This window comes from Vitis riparia, chromosome 16, assembly GCF_004353265.1.
Source record: "Vitis riparia cultivar Riparia Gloire de Montpellier isolate 1030 chromosome 16, EGFV_Vit.rip_1.0, whole genome shotgun sequence".
Classification (NCBI taxonomy): Eukaryota; Viridiplantae; Streptophyta; class Magnoliopsida; order Vitales; family Vitaceae; genus Vitis; species Vitis riparia.
The window spans coordinates 8,224,130-8,248,279 of NC_048446.1; the positions used below are offsets into that span (position 1 = coordinate 8,224,130).

Sequence of the window (24,150 nt, forward strand, 5' to 3'; positions counted from 1 at the left end):
ATTGAAGTATTGTATGTTCATCCAGGAGTGCATCCAAGATGCAAACTGAATGAAGACCTCCCTCAGTAGGTACTCTCAAGCTAAACTTGATGGTTATTCTTCAGGTAAACTAGACTAGCTGGGACAGGAGGTGCAATCAAGGAGCATGGGGTAGCATGTTCAAGGCCTTTAAATTTTCTGCTTTTAGCATTAGCTATTGAGATGAAGTTTCAGGCCCTCTTGGAGAGATTGGTTTTGACTAGAACTATGGCACTACCCAATTTCACTGTGGAGGTGATTTCCCTATTTTCATCTTTTGGAATGCTAATCATGTCATTGGAGATATGATAATTGGCTGCATCAAATCATTGATGTTTCTAGAGTTTTGGAGTCCTTTTTTACTACGATTCCACTCAACTAGTTAGATAGTGGATTTTCCACCGAAGCATGGGACCTCTCAACTAGTCTTCGTAAGGGAATTTTTTTTTAACTCTATGACCACTTATCATCATATTTCCTTTCTGGAATTGTTGTGCATCAGAAGATTTTTTGTGCCTTTTGCTTCTAGACTTCCATGTTTGCTTTTATTTAATGCTTCTATCTTCTTTTTAGTCAAATTTCATGTTTTTTGGAAGGATAAATCACCCTTGTTTGGGTTTCTTATGCAATTCAAGGAAATGAATTGTTTGTCTATTAAAGAAAATTTTCTCCACTAGCTCTGATTGATCCACTCTTGAGAGTTCTTTTATTGTCCTTTCTCCAAATAGTCCAATCAAAACAAAGAGGAGCAATTTTCAAACTTCCTTGCACCTCTTGTCTACAAAACCAACATGTCATCCAAGCATCATGCTTTAACCTATTATGGGAGAGAACATAATTCACGTCAGAGAAACACTCAGACTCGATAAGTTAGACACTCATAACAAAATTAGGATGTCATTAGCGGATTCCTCCCGGCATTTGCATCGACAACATCTATGAACAATGTCCCAACTTTGCTTCATTAGATGATCTTTTGTTGGAAATTTCACCCACATTGCTTGCCTGCGAGGAAACCTGCCTTTAAGAAATTTTGAAACACCCCTATTGATTCATGCCTAATTGGTGTCTTAGCTGATTCGTGTCCAGCTGGTGCTCCTTGATTGAGGGATTAATCAACAAAATTTATAACCTATTACACCATATACTAGGGTAGCAAAGACAAAGCTACTATAGCATAGTGGCTCTAGGATCATTCACTGGGATGGGTTTTCACTTTGCAAATGATATTAATTCAAAGCTGAATTGGTGCCTTTTCATTCCAAGGTTAGCTTTAAAAGAAAACATAAAAATGTTTGAATGAAAAAGGTTCGGTTTTAAACTAACCAAAAATAGTAACTGATTTTACTTACAAAGAAAAGTGTTTCTTGGAGTTTCAGATCACTAGGCTCAGATTCTTCATACAAAAAGGGAAGTTCCGGTCACTTGTTTCTTTTCCTCGCATTAGAGAATTAACATATAGTTCCTTCTCCAACCGGTGTTTTACAGATGCTTCCCATTAATGGGTTCAAACACTAAATCCCTCTCACTGATGCACCTTGCAATGGCTCATACCTCTCACCTAGCACTTGCCATTCAAGGTGATCTTTAACCTTGGATTACCCTTCACAAGCTCGTAAGAGATAACTAATGGATGTCTCCTTGGAGTCCAAAAGCTTACCAAGTGTTGGCAATTCTAGAAAATCCTACCTTCAACTCACCTCCCAGAGGCTCGCAAGGGGTAAACTAATGCATCTCCATGGATGGAGATCACTTGTCTTACCAAGTGTTAGCCCAGGTGATTTAAAGGCGTTTTAAGTTAACTAAAAAGATAAAAACCATCAACGGGTCACACTTTCTTTTCATTAAAAACTAAAACAACAAAACTTCCAATTTATGCACGAGGAAACTTACCCGGCTTTCTTCACTCCAAGAGACAAAGAGCCTAGCCTCTCATCCTCTAAGGAAAAATCCTCAGAGTTCGATTGGCTAGAAAGAAAACTAATGAGAAAACAAGAATATATAGAAGAAACAGAGCAAGTGCTCTGTTCGTCAATTTCACATATATTATATGATGGATTCTCCTGGAACAAGCCCCTCCGAGAGTCTTCCTGAGAGTTTATATAGGAAGGTAATTTACCCTTCCTTGGATACTTCCTAGCTAAGGAATTACATGAGTGGCTGAATACAAGGAGAAAATGGAAATTTAGACACAAAAATATCAGAAGAAAAGATCTAAAAGAGTCGGCGCACAACTATAGGGAAGCTTCAGGACCGTTGCACTGTGCAAAATGAGGTCTGCGAGATTTCGCAGGTGCACAAGAAGGGCTGCGAAATTTCTTTGCAGCAAAAGGCTGATTCAACACCTTTGTGAAGCTGGATTACATCTTGTGGTGTTTGGCTTCCATCGCGGCGTGAAACTTCAGGGGAAATCCATGGCACTGTGCAAAAAGGCTGCGAAATCACTTCGCAACAAAATGGTGATTTCGCAGCACTTTTCTGAAGCCTTCCTTCAGCTTGGAGCAGTTGTCTTCCAAAGGCTGTAACTTCCTCATTTCAGCTCCAAATTGCACACGGTTTGAAGCATTGGATTGTTGACTTCCTAAGCTTTCAAATGACATATAGCATGCATAAATTGGACATCAGGAAGTGCTCCAAAAGTGGCTGCAGTGACTGTCATCAAGAATGCTCCATGGCTGATTTCTCTTTGCTTTCCCTTTGCATTCCAGACTCGTTTATGGCAAAAGTGCTTCAAGGCTTTGATTCTTCATTCCTCTAAGCTTCACATTGCTTGCCAAGGATTCCATATAACTCTCCTCAATCTCCTAATGCTTTGGTGATCAAAATACTAACAAAAACACCAAAACTTACACATTTTGATTAGAATTGATTGAAAGGGGCCTTAACATGCTAATTGGGTTAAAAGGCACTAACTACTACTCAAAAGTGTTTAAAAGGATTAATTAAAAGCTATCAAATAGCACTTTTTGAGTAGTAATCACCTATCTCCATAGCAGGGAAAGATGCCATATTGTGCAACCAGAGCCTTGTGGTAGGACTATAGCAAACTCGTTTCTTTGAACTCCTCTAAATTAACTTGTTCCTTATATCACTTGCAATACTCTCCACTTGTAAGAACCCCAGAAAAGGATTCAACCAACTCTAAGTCTGTTTGCAATGATTGTTCTAAGAGTTTTAACTTATCTTGATAATTCATCTGATTTATTCTACGAATTGAACAACCATAAATATATCCATAGATTTCAGCAATCACAACATTCTTCAAACTGCCCAAATATTATGTAATATGAATAACTTCCAAATTGCGTTGGAAATTCTCAAATATGTTGAATCCCCACTAATTATAGTTAAGAATAACCTAATTATTTAGAAATTTTTTAATTATCCCATTACATTTAAATTATTGATTTATGAACTCACTCCACGGCCAAACCATTCAAGATCTGAGCACATCAATGTCCCTGCCACCTCAGATCTCTTTTCAACATTTTGATTAATGTGAAAAGAGAGAAGGGAGAATCCCTAATTTTTGTTATTGAAAAATTGTTAATAATACACATTGGACTTGGGTATATATATACATGTTAGTAGAACCCACAATACAATAAGGAAAGAAAAGGAAAAGGAAAAGTAAATAACCTAAATAACTGTACACTATCTAACACTCCCCCTCAAGCTGGAGCATATATGTTATGTGCACCAAGCTTGTTACAAATGTATTTAATTCTAGGACCTCTGAGAGATTTAGTAAAAATATCTGCTAGTTGATCATTTGAATTCACAAAACTAGTCGTCACACATCCTGATGCGATCTTCTCTCTAATGAAGTGACAGTCAACTTCAATGTGTTTGGTCCTTTCATTGAAGACTGGATTGGATGCAATATGCAAAGCGGCTTGGTTGTCATAGATGAGCTTCATCTGTTCATCCTTTCCAAATCTCAACTCCCGAAGAAGATGTTTCAATCATATGAGTTCACATGTTGCCAGAGCCATAGCTCGATACTCGGCTTTAGCACTAGATCTGGCCACTACATCTTGTTTCTTACTCTTCCAGGATATTAGGTTACCTCCAATAAAAACACAATACCCGGAAGTGGAACGTCTATCTGTGGGTGAGTCAGCCCAATCTGCATCTGTGTAACCAACAACCTGGGTATGGCCTCTGTTCTCGTACAACACACCTTGGCCTGGTGTGCTTTTGATATATCGAAGAATGCGGATTACAACATCCCAATGGCTATCACATGGTGACTATAGGAATTGACTAACAACACTTACAGGAAAAGAAATGTCTGGACGAGTAATTGTGAGGTAGTTCAGTTTACCTACAAGTCACCGATATCTCCCAGGATCTCCTAAAGGCTCCCCCCGTCCTGGTATAAGTTTGACATTTGGATCCATAGGAGTGTCTACCGGTTTACAGTCTAACATACCGGTTTCTTCCAAGATGTCTAAAGCATACTTCCTTTGGGAAAAAACCACACCGGAACTGGATTGAGCTATCTCAATCCCTAAGAAATACTCGAGTTTCCCCAAGTCTTTAGTCTGAAAGTGGGTGAAAAGGTATTGCTTTAGTTTATGAATACCATTCTGATCACTGCCTGTAATGACAATGTCATCCACATAAACTACCAGATAAATACACTGCCCCGAAGAGTTATAATGATAGAAAACGGAATGGTCTGTTGTACTGCGAAACATGCCAAACTCCTACTAAACAACAGAACTAAAACGGTTAAACCATGCTTGAGGAGGTTGTTTCAAGCCATATAGAGAATGGCTTAACCTGCACACTAAACCAGACTCCCCCTGAGCAACAAAACCAGGTGGTTGCTCCATATAAACTTCCTCAACAGGAAAGAAAGTATCACCATAATCAAAACCATAAACCTAAGTAGCCTTTAGCAACTAAGCGGGCCTTACGGCGATCAACCTGACCATCAAGGCCAACCTTAACTGTGTCGACCCAACGACAACCAACTGTAGATTTACTAGAGGGTAAAACAACAAGAACCCAAGTGCCATTGGAGTGTAAAGCAGCCATTTCAACTACCATTGCCTGTCGCCAGCCTGGATGGAAAAGAGCCTCAAGGGTGCTCTTGGGAAGAGAAACAGAAGATATAGCATAAACAAATGCAGAATAGGGTAAAGATAATCGATGGTAACTCAAAAAATTGTAAATGGGATGAGGATTACGAGTAGATCGATTACCTTTCCGAAGAGCAATGGGTAAGTCAACAGAAGGAGGCAAAGCCGTGGCAGGAAAAGCCGAAAGGATAGGAAGAGAGTCAGCAGGTACCTCGGCCAAAGAAGGAGAAACAGCGACACGATAACAGCAATGATAAACCTGAAGTGGGCGAGAAGGCACTGCATCAGGTAGGGAGATAATGGGAAGGGGTAAGACCTCAGAAACAGGAAGAGACTCAGAGATGGAGAAGAATGGTGAGTCCTCAAAGAAGGTGACATCAGCGGAGAGAAAATAGCGATGAGTCTCAAAGGAATAACAACGATAACCCTTTTGAAGTCTGAAGTATCCCAAGAAGATGCATTTTGTGGCTTTGGCAGAAAGTTTGTCCTGTCCAGGAGTGAGAATATGAACAAAGCAAGTACAACCAAAAACACAAGGAGGAAGGAAATAAAGTGGTTGGTCAGGGAAAAGAAAGGAATGATGAGGGCATACGATTAATCAAATAACATGTTATAAGAACAGCGTCCCCCCAAAAATGAAAAGGAACATTACTATAGAGAAGGAGAGTACGAGTTGTCTCAACAAGATGTCGATTCTTACGTTTAGCTACCCCATTTTGTTGAGGAGTATGATCACAAGAAGACTGATGAAGGATCCTATGTTGGGACATAAATGAAGTAAATGGTGCAGAGAAATATTCCCTGGCATTGTCACTGTGTAACACACGAATAGAAATATTGAATTGGGTTTGGATTTCAGCATAAAATTTCTAGAAAATAGAGAATAACTCAGCTCGATTTTTCATTAAAAATAACCAAGTACATCGAGAATAGTCATCAATGAAAGTGACAAAATACTGAAATCCTAAAGTAGACGCAGTCCGACAAGGACCCTAAACATCAATGTGGACAAGTTCAAAAGGAGACTTTGCCCGATTATTCAAACACTTTGGGAACGAGACACGAGTATGTTTCCCAAGTTGACAAGACTCACACGCAAGCGACGACAAAGATGAAAAATGAGGGACCATTTTCTGGAACTTGGATAGACTAGGGTGGCACAGGCAACTGTGGATGAGGAGGGGAGCATCAGTGGAAATGCAAACTGCAGGAGTTGAAGGCGAGGTGAGGTGATAGAGGCCTTGAGACTCATGTCCTATGCCAATCGTCTTCCCCATACTCCGATCCTGCAAGGTCACAAATTTATCAAAAAATGTAATAGAACAGTTAAGAGTACGCGTGATTTTGCTAATGGAGATAAGATTAAAAGAACACTCAGGAGTATAAAGGACAGAAGTGAGAGGTAGAGAAGGGAGAGAATGTGCCAAACCAATGCCTTTAGCCACAGTTTGAGAACCATTAGTTAAGGTAACAATAAGTAAGGCAGAAGTAGTAGTAATAGAAGAGAAAAGATCTTTATTACCAGATATGTGATCAGAAGCGCCAGAATCTAGAACCCAAGGTCCAAGAGAAGATGTGTGGGTAAGACGAGCAAAAACATTACCAGTCTGGGCAACAAAAGTAACAGAAGCTGACTTGGTGGCCTGATAGCGGAGATAGTCATCATACTCACTGTCAGTGAGGGAAATACCCTGAGATGTGGAGCAGCTCCGAAGCTGAGGCGGCTGAGGATCAAATGACTAGGCCACGTGGGCAATACGGGGAGGTCGCCCATGTAACTGATAACACCGATCACGAGTGTGGCCAAGCTTATTTCAATAGGTGCAATGAGGACGTTGGCCTCTACCTCGGTTACCACTGCGTCCTTCTCGAGAGTTAGTTTGAGAAACTAACACAAAAGAATCTGAAGTGTTATCAGATGGCAAAGTCTGAGTGGAGGAGATATGGAGGAGGCGAGCAAACACATCATCCAAGGATGGAATGGAAAAACTGCCAAGAATCTGATTGCGGACGGTCTCAAGATCTAGACGGAGGCCAATAAGCGTAAAAACCATGAAGAACTTGTCAATCTGTGTTCGTTGATCCCCAACATCAATAGTAAGAGGCATCACGGTCAAGAATTCCTCCTTAAGAGAGGCAATTTGGCCAATATAAGTAGATAAATCCATGTCTTATTGTCTGACATTGACAATAGAAGAACCCACCTTATAAAGACGTTGGATATCATTCGTGTATAGCCCTTTCGCCTTATTCCAAAATTTAAAACATGTTTTATAGGCCCGAAGATGAAGCAAAATCTTAGGATCAACTGATTGCCATAACACACTACATAACTATGCATCTATCTTCCTCCATTGTACTTTGTCAACCTCAGGGATATCCGCCTCCTGCGTAACAAGGTGATCCTCGTAACCCTGACCCATAAACCAAAGCTCCACAGAGGCAGACCAGGACAAATAATTTTCACTGTCAACCAATTTCTCCGAAGTAATCATAGGAGATCCAGATATAACAGAGGAAAAAATAGAACTTTTAGTAGCCATATCTACTTATCTGGAGAACGAAATATGTTTGGATCGAAGAGAGCCCTAATATGGCTTTAGATCGCGGTTCCTAAGACACGTGCAGGGCTCAAGGTGGAGAGGAAGTCACCGGAGGTCGCCGGAAAGGCTGTTTAGAGGGCCGGCGGAGATAAAAACCCCAAAAAATGCACTTGCAGGGCTCGGATGGCACAAGCACAAATGGAGAGTGGCTAGACGGCGTCAAGCGAGGCTGGAGGTGGAAGCGTGTTGCCGGAAAGTGCTCCACTCGCCCTCACAAGCCGACGCGTGAGGTTCAGGTCGTCGGAGAAGAAATGCGCGTGGTCGGTGCGTAACTGAGATTCTCCCTCCGGTGCTTTGACAAAACTTGAAGATCTCCTCCTTGCGCACCTGATGGTATGGTCGGTGTCGGAAAAGGACTTCGCTGGAAAAAGTCGCCGGCGGTGAGGGTTTTCTGACGGCGATACGGTTGACCAGAAAGCTTTAGGAGTGGGGAAGGTGACCGAAATGAAACACGGTCATTGAAAGGTTTCCCAGAATTGATTCATGGATAAACCAGAATAATTAGGGTTTTTTTTTTCCTAGGCTTTGATACCATGTGAAAAGAGAGAAAATGGAGAATCCCTAATTTTTGTTATTAAAAAACTATTAATAATACACATTGGACTTGGGTATATATATACATGCTAGTGGGACCCACAATACAATAAGGAAAAAAAAGGAAAAGTAAATAACTGAAATAATTGTACACTATCTAACAACCTCCCAAAAATGTCTCATAGTTGAGGACAACTTTAAGGCCTTGCTTTGCTCTCCTGGAAGTTTGACTGAATTAAAGTAACCGCCTAAACACCAAGGGTCCTGCCACAGCCCCCTTATAGACCTTAATTCCTCCTAGAAGGCCTCTCTAGCTCTCCTGGCTAAAGGATCATACACCCGTGTAAAGACCCAATAGAAATTGATGAGAATCAACAAGCATTCAAGGATCCATTGCATGTTCCAGTTGGGCCTATTACTAAAGCAAGATCTAAGAAGATCAAAGAAGCACTTATTGGGCTAATTCAAGAGATTTGGGTTGATTCTAACGTAGGACATTCCAAGCTTAGCCTAAAGGAAGATGAAAGTGTAATAAATTTAATCCAAGCTATTGAGGGCTAATCTAGCTTGATTGGGCATGATTTATGGCGTGGATTAATGACTGATTGACTTTCCAGCTTCATATCAGTTATTTCCTATTCTAGAGCTTCTAAATTTAGGCCAAATCTACCTTAATTTTAGGCTTTTAATATTTAGTACGTTTTTTAGCTATTTTCCTATTTTGGATCTGCTAATTTCAGACCAAATCAACTTTTATTTAGGGTTTTAATATTTAGTAAGTTTTTTTCATGACATATAAATAGCATGCACTCATTGTATTAGGGGATAATTTTTATTGAATAAAACAATCAGAAAAGGTGAGGCTTTGCTCTTCTTTTGGTTCTTCAAGAACTATGAACTTATTAGGGATTCTTCCTTGTGGCGTTCAACTTTATACCTTCGGTTCGTGATTCCATTGTAATCATTGGGTCAAGGTCTGTTACTTATACTTTTGGTTCACGTTTCACTTATAAACGTTGGGTCAGGGTTCTATCAAAAATCTGTATTTTAGCTTTCTTGGGCAATTATTCCAATACTGTTTGTTGGGTCTCAAAGCATGTCGATTGAGGTTCGCATCAAAAATCATCTCACAATTTTTAAATTGATAGGAAATTGAGAACACTCCAATCTCCATTCCAATCAATCCTAACACCTTGTTATCCCAAAAAACCAGAAGCCCTCTTACTAACCCTCACAAATTCAAAGCACCCTACTCTTAAGAATCTCCCCACCCCTAGAGATCAAACAAGATTATTAGACATTTCTTAGATCTTGGTTTCCTGAATACAAACCAAATCCGCCCTTTGAGAGTTGACCACTAACTTGTTGATTTTTCTTTTGTTGTTATCATTGGTCCCTCTTCCATTCTAATAGAGAACTTTTATTTTCATTTACCAATAGAAACAAAGTCCCAGTTGTCCCTTGACCTCTTCTGCCACCTTTATCATTAAAATTCATTGAGCACTATAACCTTCAAAGCTCCATTCCAAGTAATAAAGTCTCATAGATCATTGATTTAGGGGCTTTTGACCATATGATCATTCTAGGAGTCAAAAAATACGGATTGTTGATGGTACATTATCATCAACTGCTAGAAAATGGTCTATAACTATTTCAAAAAACTTGACCTTAAATTTCATTCTTCATGTTCCTAATTTGTCTTGTAATTTGTTTTCAATCAATAAATTTACCAAAGATAGTCATTGTGTTGTTAAATTCTCATCCCATTGTTGTGAATTCCAAGATTTGGATTCAGGAAAGATAATTGCAAGAGCTAAAGAGATAAATGGGTTGTACTACTTTGAGGATGAAAAATCTCTTAGAAAGGCAAGCTCAAGTGGCAAATCAATCTTCAGCTGAAAAAATCATGTCATGGCATTTTAGATTAGGGCATCCTATCTTCTCTATGTATTTTTATAGGTAAGGCATCCTAGCCTCTCTTATTTGCAACGTTTGTTTCAAAAGTTGTTAAAAAATAAACAAGTTTCAAAACTTCAGTGTGAATTTTGTCAACTTTCCAAACATCAAAAGGCTAAATTTCTGCCACAACTATATGAAAAACCTGCTCCTTTTGTCCTTGTGCACACCAATATACGAGGACCCTACAGAGTAAACAACATTACACAAACACGATGGTTTACCACTTTCACTGATGATCACACACAGTTGTATTGGATATACTTGTCAAAGGAAAAATCTGAGGTTGAGTGTTTAAAAACTTCCATGAGATGATCCAAAACCAATTTGGAACAAAAATAAAAGTGTTACAAACTGATAATGGGAAAGAATACTCTTCCTCTATCCTTGGTACATACCTTTCAGCAAATGGTATTGTTCATCACTCGTCTCAAAACATCCCAACAAAATGTAGTAACAAAAAGAAAGAACAGACACCTCGAGGTATCTCAATCTTCACAAATCGTGTCCTAAAACAATTTAAGGGTGAGGCTGTTTAAATTGCTTCTTATCAAATAAATAAAATGCTTACTCAAGTCCTCGATTTGCACACCTCTGTCTATTTTCACTCAATTTTACTCCACCACAAAATTATTCACTTTTCTTCCTCCAAAAATCTTTGGCTACACAACATTTTTTCATGACCATGATCCTCATTGTAGTAAGCTTGACCTTAGATCCATTAAAGGTCTCTTCCTAGGTTACTCACCAACCCAGAAAGGGTACAAGTGTTTCAATCCTATCATTAAAAAGATGTTTGTCAAACTCAATGTCACCTTTTGTAAAACCAACCATATTATGCCCACACTCACCTTCAGGGGGAGAATTTTAATGAAGCCTCGTTTTGGGAAACCATTCCTCTACTCGTCTCATCATCCAAGAGCGTGCCTTTTATTCTTGTTCAATCACCTGTCTATTTTGCTATCCCTTCCTTACCTTCCTCATCATTGTCGTCTCCCCTATCCAAAATGTCAACACAACAACTAAGGGAAGAAGGTTTACCACAACCAAAGCTTCATGTCTACTCTAGGAGAACTAATCCGGGGAGGACAAAACAACCATCAGAGCATTGTTAAGAACCTGAATTGATATCCATTGATGTAGAAGGCACAAGTAATTCTTATTCTTCTCCTATTGTTGATGATCTTGATTTACCTATTGCTTTTAGAAAAGAAACTCATCCTATCATGGTCTCTCACATTCCTATAAAGCTTTTTGTCTAATATGTCCAGTGTAGTTGTTCCTAAGTCAATGCAAGAAGCTTTCAATAATCCTGAGTGGAAGAATGCAGTCATGGAAGAAATTAGGACACTTAAAAGAAAGGGAACTTGGGATTTGGTGAAACTACTAGAAGGAAAGTCTCATGTTGGATATAAATGGATTTTTTTTTTTTTTTTTGTGAAACACAAACCAAATGAGACTATTGATCGATTTAAGGCAAGATTGGTGGCAAAGGGATATACCCAAACATATGAAATTGATTATCAGGAGATGTTTGCACTAGTTGCCAAGATGAATATTGTGAGAGTTTTGTTGTCTCTTGTGGCAAACTTAAATTGGCCTCTCCACCAACTTGATGCCTACAATGTTTTTCTAAATGGTGAACTTGAAGAAGTCTATATACAGTTACCACCAACCTTTGAAGAAAATTATGGTAGAGAAAAGGTGGGCAGGTTACAATGATCATTGCATGGATTAAAACAATCTTCTATGGCTTGGTTTGATCATTTTGCAAAGTCTATTAAGGGAGTGAGTATCTACAAAGTTAGTCAGATTACACCATGTTTTTCAAATTTTCCAAGAAAGGTAAAACAACCATCTTAATAGTATATGTTGATGACATAATTCCGACAAGGGATGATATGTTTGAAATTGATCACCTGAAAAAGGAAGTTATAAAGGAATTTGAGATGAAGGATTTGGGTCTTCTAAGATATTTCTTAGGTATGGAAGTGGCACATTCAAAGACTGGTATTGTAGTCACACAAAGAAATATGCACTTGACTTGTTGAAGGAAGTAGGAATGCTAGGTTGCAAACCTACTAAAGTTCCAATTGACCCAAACCACAAAATTGGGCTTGTGTAGTAAAAGTGTCGATAAGGAGAACTACTAGAGACTTGTGGGAAAGATGATTTATTTGTCACATACCAAACCAAATATAGCCTTCCCTTTAGTGTGTTGAGATAGTTCATGCATGCACCTAAAGGGGAGAATTAAAAAGTTGTGTACAAAATCCTAAAATACCTCAAGAAAACTCTAGGTAAGGATTTATTATTCAGAAAGGATGAACAAATTTGAGTAAAAGCATTTACAAAGGCAAATTGGGCAGGCTCAATTAAAGATAAAAGATCTACTTCAAGTTATTGTATGTCTGTTAGTGGAAATCTTGTAACATGGAGAAGTAAGAAACAAATAGTGGTGGCAAGAAGTAGCGTCGAGGCAGAATTGGGAGTTGTGGCTTAAGGTATGTGCAAGCTCCTCTGGTTGAGAAAACTACTTGAAGTATTAAGGATCAAGATTGAGGGACTAATGAAGCTCTACTATGATAATAAGGTAGCCATAAATATTGCTAATAATCTGGTGCAATACAACAAAATCAAACATGTTGAGATAGATAGATATTTTATTAAAGAAAAGTTGAAAAATGGATTAATCTACATGCCTTTCATGTCAACTAATGAACAACTAGCAGATATCTTCACCAAAGGTCTACTCAAGCAAGCATTCAAGATACTAATCAACAAGTTAGGTCTCATTGATATTTTCAAACCACCTTAAGGGGGAGTGCAAAAAAACAGCTCCAATTATTTGTTGACTTTCGAAAATTAAGGCCAAGATTTCTTCCTAATTCAAACTCATAATATTCTTGGGTAGCTAAGGATAGGATCAGAATTAGGGAAATAAAGATTATTCTTTAATGCAACCCTGAGGGGTAGCTCAATTGGTCTGGCCTTAGGTTTGCTCCCCAATGGTCACCGGTTCGAGTCCCTTCAGGGCCACTAGAGGTTTACCCGGTCGTTAACTTCAGGGCCCTGTAGGATTAGTCGAGGTGCGCATAAGCTGGCCCGGACATCCACGATTATCAAAAAAAAAAAGTTTATTCTTTAATGTATTTCCATGTATATTACAACTAATTTCTAGGAGTTCCAGGTGTACATATTTTTTTCTTTTTCCTATATATTTTGCATCTATTCATATTGTAAAGTATCAGAAAAAGTCTTCCTCAAAAAATTTTTATTCAAATTTCTCCATGGTTGTACACACATACCTACCTTTCCTAATGGCCTTCCACAACCCTATCCCAAAACTAGCCCTACCTTCTTGAGAACACCAACACTCCTCTTCTTTATCATACTTCCCAACAATCACCCGCTTCCACGTGAACTTGTTCTTTGAAGCAAATCTTGAAAGCCACTCTACCAAAGCTTTGTTGAGGATGGAAAGATCTTACAAAGCCCAACATTTCGTTTCTTCTTGCATGAAATCACCCAGTCCATCATATGTAGCCTTTTCTCTAAAGCACACCCTTGCCAGAAAAAATCTCTTTGGATTTTATCAATCCTCAAACTCACTCACCTTTCTTAGTATCATGAAAAGAGACATATAAATAGGTAAGCTTGCCAAAGTGCTTTTGATAAGTATGAGTTTCCCATCTTTAAAGAGATACTGGATTTTCCACACAACCAACCATTTATGAACTTTCTCTTCCATTGAATTCCAAACAGCCTGAGATTCGAAGGGAGCTCCAAAAGGTAGGCCTAAATACATGGTGGGGAGCTTCTCCCTCCTCTAACCCACATTTCAACCCTCATATATCTTGAAACCACATAAAAGCCCAACTTAGATAAAGCATTTAAATTCAACAAGCTTCACAAAAATGAGATTATCATTAGCAAACAAAAGATTTTTCACCTTCACCCCTACACCTCTGACTTGAGTGTAAAATGCATAGTTTTAAAGGCTTAATTGATGACATATCAAGACTATTTTACATTTAATTCAACCCTTTTACGATATGATTGTGCATAGTCTCTAATTGTAAACTAATATTGAATGTTAATGAGAATTGATGTAGAATTGATTCATTTCTTATAGTTTTCTTGTTAGTTTAAGAAGCAAGCAAGATTGGGACAATTGAGAGTTGTAAAAGAGAAGTTAAGCAAGGCAAGATCACCATTTTGATACAGGGCAATAAAGCAGTATTGAGCCTTTCAACATATTCACTGTATCGAGAGAAGGAATGAAGAAACTTCTAATACCTCAGTGGCATCAATTTCACCCTTTCGATAAAGTCCCAGAATGACTGATTCTGGGTAAGCTACAGTACCTCTATCAAAGTTAATTTCGATATCTATTGATACAACAAGCTATTATCAAGGACTATCATGGGTTATCAATTTTTCTATCTGACAACCAATGAACTCATCTCTAGTTGAAGAAGCTTATTTTGATACAGGAGTTAGGTATCATTGGTTATCACTTCAAGAAAGAAATATGGGAATATATTTCGATATGCGATATTTTCTTTAATACATAAAGCATCTATCTTTGGTTGTTGAAAGGCATCAGTTCATAATTTGATAGAGCTTTCTAGAAACAAGGATGTAGAGATGGTGTCGACTTGGTTGTCGAATTGTACAGTTGTATCGATCTGGTTCATAGTTGTCAACAATGATTTGAACTGTAGCAATTTCATTTGAATTTGGTTGTGTGTATGTCAGGCCATGATTGGACAAGGAGTTGCTCAGAGGTCAATAAATACCTTGTCATCTTGAAAGATAGGCACTCTCTTTTTGAAGAAAGTAGTTTTAGATTTGTAATTTCCTTCTAAAGTAGTTTAGAGAGAGATTAGGATTTCTAGGATTGTTAATAGACTTTCTTAGCTGCCAAACAAGATCTGTTTTGTAAATCTTGCCTTGAAAGTGCAAAGATTTTGTTGATGTCCAGAGAAACTTCTGCAATGCACTGAAGATTGAGAGGGTGGGTGCATTTCTTTGTAGTGTTCTTAATTATATATTTGAGAATTTTGTGTTTTCTTATCTTGAGTTTGTATATACTTCTGACGTTTGGTTGTAGAACTAGCTCTCATCATGATTAAGAATTCATTTGATGTATGTTGTGTATGCATCTAGTGTTTTCTATAAAAACAGAGGTTCAAGGAATTGAAATAGGAATGGATCTAATCAATGTAAAGCTAGATAATCAGATTTCTAAAAGATAATCTCAGATCTAAGCAAGTGATAGGAAATACTATCCTAAGCACTAGAAAAAGGTATAACTGTGCTGAGATAAGATTTTGCTTCATATCAATGTTTAGGAAAAGTAGATCAATGTATGGTATCTCTGTTTCATAATCAGTTCATGACTGAACATCTCAAAATATGATTCTTACATTCTTTGATTGATTTTGTTGTATACTAGATCTCTTTAGACTAAAGTGATTAATGATAAAAATTTGTTTTAGGATTCCCTGTGGAGATAACCTAGCTCCCATGCTAGCCTTTGTGTTTGTTTTCAATTTCAAAGTTAGAAATTGTTTTGGTTTGAAAACAAGAGGTTTCAATGGCAACATTATTGGGATAGTTGTACATTATTTTAATCAAGTGTAGATTTTCTTATCACAAAACTGTATACCAGTAATGAGTCAAACCAATCTCCTCTCCCACAAGCCTTAAACCCTAGGATGAATCATCCTTCCATGGCCCTCTTCAACAAACAACTAAGCACCTCCATTACTATGACAAAAAGATAAGGAGAACGGGGATTCCCTTGCTTTAATCCTAGAGCTCTGAAAAAACCAATAGGCGTTCCATTTACTAACATTGAAAAACTTGCATTAGAAATGCACCATTTAAGCCATCGTATCTACCTTTGTCCAAATCCCATTTTTACAAGTGTTACTAGCAAATAATCCCAAATGACATTATCATATGAGTCTATAACTTTTCTATGTCAAGATTGCAAAACATACCAATAGAAACATCTTTAACCTTGAGTGAATTGCTTCATTAGGAATATGCACTGCTTTCAAAATTTGATTCCCCTCAACAAAAATGTTCTAAGAAACGAAGACCAATTTTCCCACCACCTTTTTTAGTCCATTTGTTGAGACCTTAACAAGCAACTTGAATAAGCCAATCACCAAACTAATAGGTCTAAAATGTTTCGAGTCCTCTACACCTCTCTTTGGAATCAATGTTAAGAAAGCAGCATTTAGGTTTCTAACTCAAGAGTGGTTCTCATGGAATTAAACTCATTGTCTCGTGCTTGACAAAGTCCCAAAAATGTTGCTAAAATACCATTGTGAGCCCATTCAACCTTGGCTCTTTATTCCCCACTTATTGATGTCAAAGCTAAATAGACCTCCTCTAAGAATGGCACCTCCAAACCACCAACCTCATCCTTACCCAAAGATTCGAAAGCCATCTTGGTAATGCTAGGCCTTTAGTCTCCCGATTTCAAAAAGAGGCTATGAAAAGACTAAGTTACCTTTTCCTTCTCTAAAAGCCGAACACCATTATCTTTGAGACTATACATGAAATTTCTCCTTCTGTGAATTTGCTATTCAAAAAAATGTCTCTTCATTTTTGCCTACAGGGAGCTTCTTCCAACAAGGGTCATTGAAGGTACTCTTCACTAGCAAGCCTTCCATACTCAACATCCACCTTAAAAAGAATTTCTTGCCTCTCTTTGGAATTTTAAAAAACCTAACTGATTCAAGGCAGCCTCCTTTCTAACCAAGACATCGCCAAATACATCACAAATCCATACCTTTGGATTGGCATTTGATGCCTTTAGGTTATAGATGCCTTGAACCACTCGGTCATCTCTCCTATTTAACAATTTTGACCTAGAAACCAAGTGAATAGTGAGTCATTCACATTAGATAATTGGCTAGAATAAAGTTTTATGCATTATTAAAGCCATACCCTAACCACTAACCCCTTATTAGATATTTAAAACCTTCTACTTTTAGCCACATATTTTCAAACCAAAAGGGAGTTACCCCTCCTCATCCTGCCTCCATGTAAAAAAATGGGTGAATGATCTAACCTAGTCGAGGCAACACACTTTATAATATACCAATGAAATGGTTCTCCTAATTTTTCGATACTATAAAACCATCAAGTTTCAATAGAGATTGATTATTCACACCTCTGCACTAAGTGAATGCACTGCCAGTCATCAAAAATCACACAAGTTCAATTCCTCAATGATTTCTTTAAATGTCTCATGGCTACAATAATGCCAATACAATTTCTTCTTTCTCCTAAGTATCTGACTATGTTAAAATCCTCACCAACGCACCAAGGATCACCCTACAAACCTCTAATATCCCTTAACTTGGCTTAGAAAGCCTCCCTTTCTCTCCATTTCATTAGGTTTTAAACATCCGTGAAAACCCAAACAAAAACATCTTCATTAACCAACTACAACTACTTCCCACCACCTTTTCCTCTCCTACCGTCTTTCCTACCCTCTCCCTTGAAATTCATGAAGCCTTCTAATTTTAAAGCTCCCCTTGGTTTTTGAAGACATTGAAGCTTTCTCTTCTTTGTTAAAGTTCTGTTCTTCTTCCCCTCCCTAGCCTCCATCTTTCTAATAAGGGCTAAAAGATCCGCTTCATATCCCTCAATTGGCATGTTTAGAAGCCGATTAAACTTAGCCAACTTTGAAGTGGATAGCCATCAAAGGAGCAAGATCTACCCATGCTCCCACAAGGAACCGAGGACTCCCCTCCTCTCTCCTTCCCTGAAGCTTTTTCAAGGGGCCTTTGGAAATTGTTAGAGAATTCCACTAATCTACCATCTTGAAAAATCATCTTCAACCCAAACCCCCTGCCCACCCCCAACACAATTCCTTCATGCCAAAGCCCTAAAGGAAGCCCTTTGGCAAGAGGAACTCCCATCCATATACCACATAGCTAAACCACCCTTAGAGAAAGGAGAAAATGAGCAAATCTCAACCCCCGAAGAAGATGCAAGAAGGAAAAGAGCACTCAGAACACATTTGGCCAAGCATGGAATACATTTTGGCAACACACTAATTCACTAAGAGGAGAGCTTTCACATTTGTCCCTAACCATCTTGCCCTTATTTGACTTCAATCCCCTCCAATCCCCAGCACATCTAGAAGAAGATAGGGACTCCCTTTTACCATGGACAAAGCCCCACAAATTGAGGCCACCTTTGCACTTAAACACAACACTTCCAACAGCCTCACCTAGGCCATCTCTCTTCTCCCACTTAGTCCACTAAAGCTTACCCCATAGCCTCCTCCTTGGCTCCACTTAGGCTATAAGCCTAACCTTTAACAAACTTCAGGCAAAAATAGTATCCTTATGGGCCATCACTATCGTTAAAAGGCCTATGCTTTTATAAGACAAATATGTGCCTACCCTATTTTGGCCTACACAATCAGCCAGTCCATTAAGAGCTTAGGCCCTCACCTATTAGGAATGCTTTACACCCTCCAACCATCTTACGACACCTCGCCACCTATCCCCACTTTCCTTTCCTTTGTTTTCACAATAAGCCATACATCCATCTATCATATTCAAGCTAGCTTTCTTAGGCCCTTCCTAAAGCTTTTCAACTACCCTTTCAAACTACTTTTTCCCAACTTGAGACATGTCCTTAGCTCTCCTATTGATCAGCATATTCCCCTCACCCCACTTTCTCTCCAACATGTAGCTTAATTGCCCATCTTCCCTAACCTATGTGCCCTTGCGACCTCCTCTTGGAATAACCTTCCACACCCATGGTAGAATTTCCTACCATATTTGGATAGAAAAACAGAAAAAATCCACCACCACCTGCATCGTACCTGGAACTTTCATCCCATCTAACTTCACCAAGATCTTTACCCCTTAAGGCAACATCCTCATCCACAATCACAAAGTCCCTCACAAGAGTCTCCAACTCATTTGAATTACTCACTTTTCCACAAATGCACAAGTAGCCCCACTAATCTCACCTAAACTTCTTTCACATGAATTCTTGATAAGAAGCACCCTACCTCAAGTCCTATCCATCTAGAGATAACACTTAATCCTTAAAGCACCACAACCCTCTTCTTGAGACCATCTCTGAATTAGAGACCTCTCCAAATTCAAATAAGCTAAGGGCATCCCAAGCAAAGATAGGCACCCATACCCTCTCAAGTGCCAATTGTGGAAGAGTCGCCTCCTCGAAGGGGATAATTCTAGAGCTTGGTCAAAGAAGTCCCCCTATGTACCTACTAAGCAACACTACAAGGATTCCACCCTCTAATTCAACTATTTCTCACCTACTTGAATCCACATTGTGTCTCCCATCTCATCTTGAGCCTTCCTCTCCACCACTTTTGAGGCCCTCCCTTCTCAGTATTCTAAGTAACCACCGCACCCATTACTAGGGAGCCTCCTAAAGGAAGCACCTTCTTAGCCAAAAAATAGAAGCACTCATCTTGGAAGGATGGAATACCCTCATGTTTCGAAACTTCTTGACAAAGTAACCTTATCCCGTAGAAACCCCTAGCATTTTGGAAACACCAACAAAATTTTCCTTCCTCAATGCACACAAAACATTAGAGCCAACCAGCATCATTACTTCATAGCTCTAGATAGTATCCCCTTCCCCTTTCTTCCAAACTTTACGGAAACATTAGAGTAGCCTCTGACTCTCTCTAGAACCTTAGCTTCCACCCTTCCCCCTAAACTCATCCACAAAAATCTTAAAAAGACTTCGTTTCCACCATAAATTAGGCCTTTCCACACCGCATCTTCATCCTCTTTTGATTTTAAAAGTTTGTTGGAGTGCTTTACTTTTTTCTTAGCCACCTTAAATCCAAATTAGAAGGTCATTTTAAAAAACAGTTCTTGTGTTAACTATTGATTCAAGAAAAAGAATTGTGCAAACACATCATTCAACAAACCTATTTGATTAACCTACTACTTTCTCATAGAGTGCTAAAGCATGATATACGTTGTGGGTTTAAATCCTAATAGCTGAAACTTTTAGAAAAGTTGATGGTTTAATATGGTATTAGAGTTTCGATCAATTAGAAGTTTTGAATTTGAGTCCACCATCTATTTATCTATCTATCTATCTATGATTACAAATTTGTGATTTGACTGCTTATCTTTTTCTCCATGTATAGATATTAAAGAACAATATATATTGTGAACCCAATTTGTAGTATTACTACAAATTGGAGGATTGGGGCTCAAAAGTCCTAAAGTTTTTTGGGGCACTAAATCACCTCAATTATATGTGCAATTCTCATAGAATCCATATGATGAATTCTTATCCAACCAAAACCTAAGCCCCCACACTCAAACCAAGAAAAAAGAAAACTGATCTCCTTGAAATTTCTTCTCCTGTTTTTTTCTTTTTTTTTTCCTTTCCATAATATTAGTGTATATTTAGGACAAATATCCCTCTTAAGGACTTAAGTATGAACTCCTCCAAAGGGAAATTCTAGTAAATAAGCATATGTGACACTTGAGCTAAGTTCCAAGTTGATAATTTTTCGTTTTCTTACCTTTCATATCTTGAAGTACAGTTGTCAAATACACCTCTGAATAAAGAACCACAAATACTAGAGAAACAAACACCTATACCTAACAAGAGTAAGTGAATTTTAAAATTGCAGTCATTTTATTTCTGTCTTTCCATGACCAATGGAAAGAATGGAAAACATTTCTGAACAATTTCTAATCCCAGAGGTCCCCTATAAATACTGCTATAATCCAATATGAACCAGGAAATTAAGTGAAGTTCTCCAGGTTTGAAGCATAGAAAGGACTCTAGAGCTTCCCCAGCAAGACCTACTCTCAGACTTAGAGTAAGCCATTTTTCAAACCAAAGCCCCCCAAGAAACCATCCTCTAAGAACCCAAAAATAGTGTGTAAGCTTCTTCAGCATGCATAAATGAGGTTACACATCAAGAAAAACAGCATGCTCCATGTATACCCGATATAATTAATATAAAAATACAAGTACAAGGACTGTTATGCATAACCATCATTCCCCAAAGGCTAGCACAACACAGAATTGCAGACAGAAACGAGAAGCAGTTAAACTATAAAATCTGCTTATAAGTTACAAATGCAGTAAATCAAAAGTAGAAACAAGAATACCTGCTCCTGCACTCCCTCAAATTTGCAGGACCGAGCAAGCATCACCAAAGCATGGACACCACCCACCATTGCGACCTCCATGCTACACTTGTCATCGGCTGCCAAGTTTGCCAATGCACCAGCTGCACGCTCCTGATATTAAGCATGCAAGGACCAGCCCACAATTTAACCTTGTCATATCCCCAAACCAAATAGAAGGCAAACAAAACGATACATGCTATGCAAGGAACATACAAGAACTCCATCACCAGCAGACTGCCATTTGAAAATAAGGTCTACCAAGGCTCTTATACCACCGGTCTCAGCTATTGCACCCTAAAAATCAACTTTAGTTAATAATCAGAAGGTTTAAGGACAAGATATCATCAAAAAGCTTCCATCTAAGAACCTTGTGCTCTTCTCCCACAGAGAGATTCCATAGCCCTCCAGCAGCCTCTTCAGCAACCAATCTGTTCATTGACCTCGCCAAGTTACTAAGTATGTCAATTCCACCATTTTCAGCAACAGCTTTTGCAACTTTTGAATTCACAGACAAGTTTGCAATAGCCTGCACATCTCAGAATGAAATCAGGTCCAATTTATGAACTAAACCAAAATTATCAACCTCAGAATTCAGTTGAAGACCAGCTTAGTTTCAAGCAAAACACAAAAGATTTTGCATTCAATTTGAAATCTTCAACATCTTAAAACTTCATTCAGTTTCAACATAATTTATTTAAAAAAAAAAAATCCAGATCTCCAGAATAACTATTCAAAGTTCAATTTCTACCATGAACAGGATTGACTTTGAAAATATAACTATGGTCACCTTTGCTGCTTCAGACTGAAGACCCTCTTGACAAGAGCTAGCAAGGTCCAAAAGCAGCTGTACTCCACCATCCTGCATAACTGCCTCAGCCCTTCGACAATCAACAGTAGCATTGTCATCATCAATAACAACAAAGGTTGCAACTGCTGTGGCTGCTCTTTCTTGTACATCCTCTTGTGAGCTTTGCATTAAACTAAGCAACAATGCTGCTCCTTGCCTAAGCCAGAACTCATTGAACTCCTCCGGGTTATTCTCTGAAATACGCAGAAGGGAATGCGAGAGAATCCATTCAATCCATGTCACTATTTCATCCAAATTATTATCCCTATTCTTCAATTTCCTCCAATGAGAAAACACTTCCCTCTGATTCTCTATTTTATCAGCAAATAATGAGGCTACTCCCTTAAAAATGTCACTGAAAAGGGCAACTAACAATTTTCCTTTGTAATTATAGCTGGTGCTATTATTAACATCTGCCTCAAATTTTGGACAATTCAGAGCAAAGAAGACTTTCAAGTTTTGGGAAAATGACAACAACCTCGTAACAGAACTCAAACTTATATCGGTTCTTGACACATCTATCCCAATCAAACTATTCAATCTACACAAAGGTTGCACAGCTGAACCCCACTTCATGTTTCTTGTCCCTGCAACTGATAGGAATCGAACTGACTTCAAGTTCCCCAATGCTGCCCCATCTACATTATCTCCATCGATAAACCCGAGTTCCACCAACTGCCCACAATGCTTACCTAAAGCATTTATGGCATCTCCAGTAACAACCTGAACACCTGAAATTCTAAGCCTTTTCAACTTTGGACAGCAGAAAGCAACTGCTTTGATAGCATCACTGGTGATCTTATCACAAGCATCAGGCCCAAGCTGTAGACTCTCAAGCGCCTCATGTCGAGCTGCTATAACTGAAAGAGTTGCATCATTAATATCCCGACAAAATTCACAGCTAATTTCACGAAGACCCCTTGCCTGAAGTCTAATAATTGCATTTGCAGATTCAGCCCCACGGAACCGAAGCTTCGTAATATTCGCACACTGAGAGGAAAGATAATCCGCAGCATTATCATCAAACTTATGGGACCGGAGATCCAGTGAGGCCCATAAACAAGGTGAGGAACCCAATTGCCTCCATGATCGACAGGTTAATGACAAGCTAGCTCGGTCCCGATAATTTAGACGTGAAAACAGTTGAATCACTGTGTCATCAGGCAAGTTTGTCCAGTCAACATCATTAATAGCATCCCCAATTTCCAAACAACTCGGAAAGTTTGCCTTGGCTTTGTCCTTAGATTGTGACCCTTTTCGCCTAACCCTCCGAGTCATATCTCAATCAAACAGGTTCCAATTTCCCAAATACTACAGACCCCGAAACGAACAATCTATGCAGACAAGAAAGCCCTCGTAGTAAATAACAAAACCAATTTGCAGAATGCCATCTAAAGCTAAAGCATCACAGAATACACAAGTTTAAATGTACATAGGAAATGGGTACGAGCATCAACAGCAAAATTTTCAAATACCGGTAATCATGACATTCTTGTACCTGTAAATCTCTGGGCTTTATTGGTGAACTTTACAACTGAGCTTTGAAGAAATCCACAGAGGGATTTTGAGATTGACAAAGTGAAGACGACCCTGACGAAGTGGCTGGAGAGAGGCAAAAGCCTAAGCCTTGAAGCAATTATCACCTCCTTTGCCCCTCTTTATCGCTCTCCACCTCTCCACTACTTGGTAAATGGTCCAAATAGAGAGGACTTAGTACGTTTCTCCCATATAATCACTTAGGGGCAATGCCTATTTACATATTGATTCATAAATTGGTTATTCATGACACATGTATCAAGATTTAACTTAATTTTCAAAAATTTACAATCAATTTGGAAAATGTGTCATTTTCCTTATTTACATCAAATCGAGATTCACTATATAAATATATAAATATAATTTAAAGAGTAAAACAACCG

The 24,150-nt window shown here is 38.6% G+C and overlaps 1 protein-coding gene across 3 annotated transcripts in view; it reads right to left on the reverse strand.

The window, feature by feature from the left end:
- Positions 1-23,939, reverse strand: part of LOC117933708 (protein ARABIDILLO 1-like) — a 60,554-nt gene extending 36,615 nt beyond the window's left edge. Inside the window, exons 1-5 of one of the 3 annotated variants that reach the window (XM_034855206.1) lie at positions 23,730-23,939; positions 22,172-23,565; positions 21,752-21,910; positions 21,598-21,678; positions 21,364-21,495 (exon numbers count right to left, since the gene is read on the reverse strand). In XM_034855206.1, the coding sequence (XP_034711097.1) occupies positions 21,364-21,495; positions 21,598-21,678; positions 21,752-21,910; positions 22,172-23,509 (1,710 nt within the window). In that variant the 5' untranslated portion in view covers positions 23,510-23,565; positions 23,730-23,939. Of the gene's footprint in view, positions 1-21,363; positions 21,496-21,597; positions 21,679-21,751; positions 21,911-22,171 lie in introns of all 3 variants that reach the window. The other 2 variants (XM_034855205.1, XM_034855204.1) reach the window with 2 other exon arrangements.
- Between the last annotated feature and the right edge of the window lie 211 nt (positions 23,940-24,150).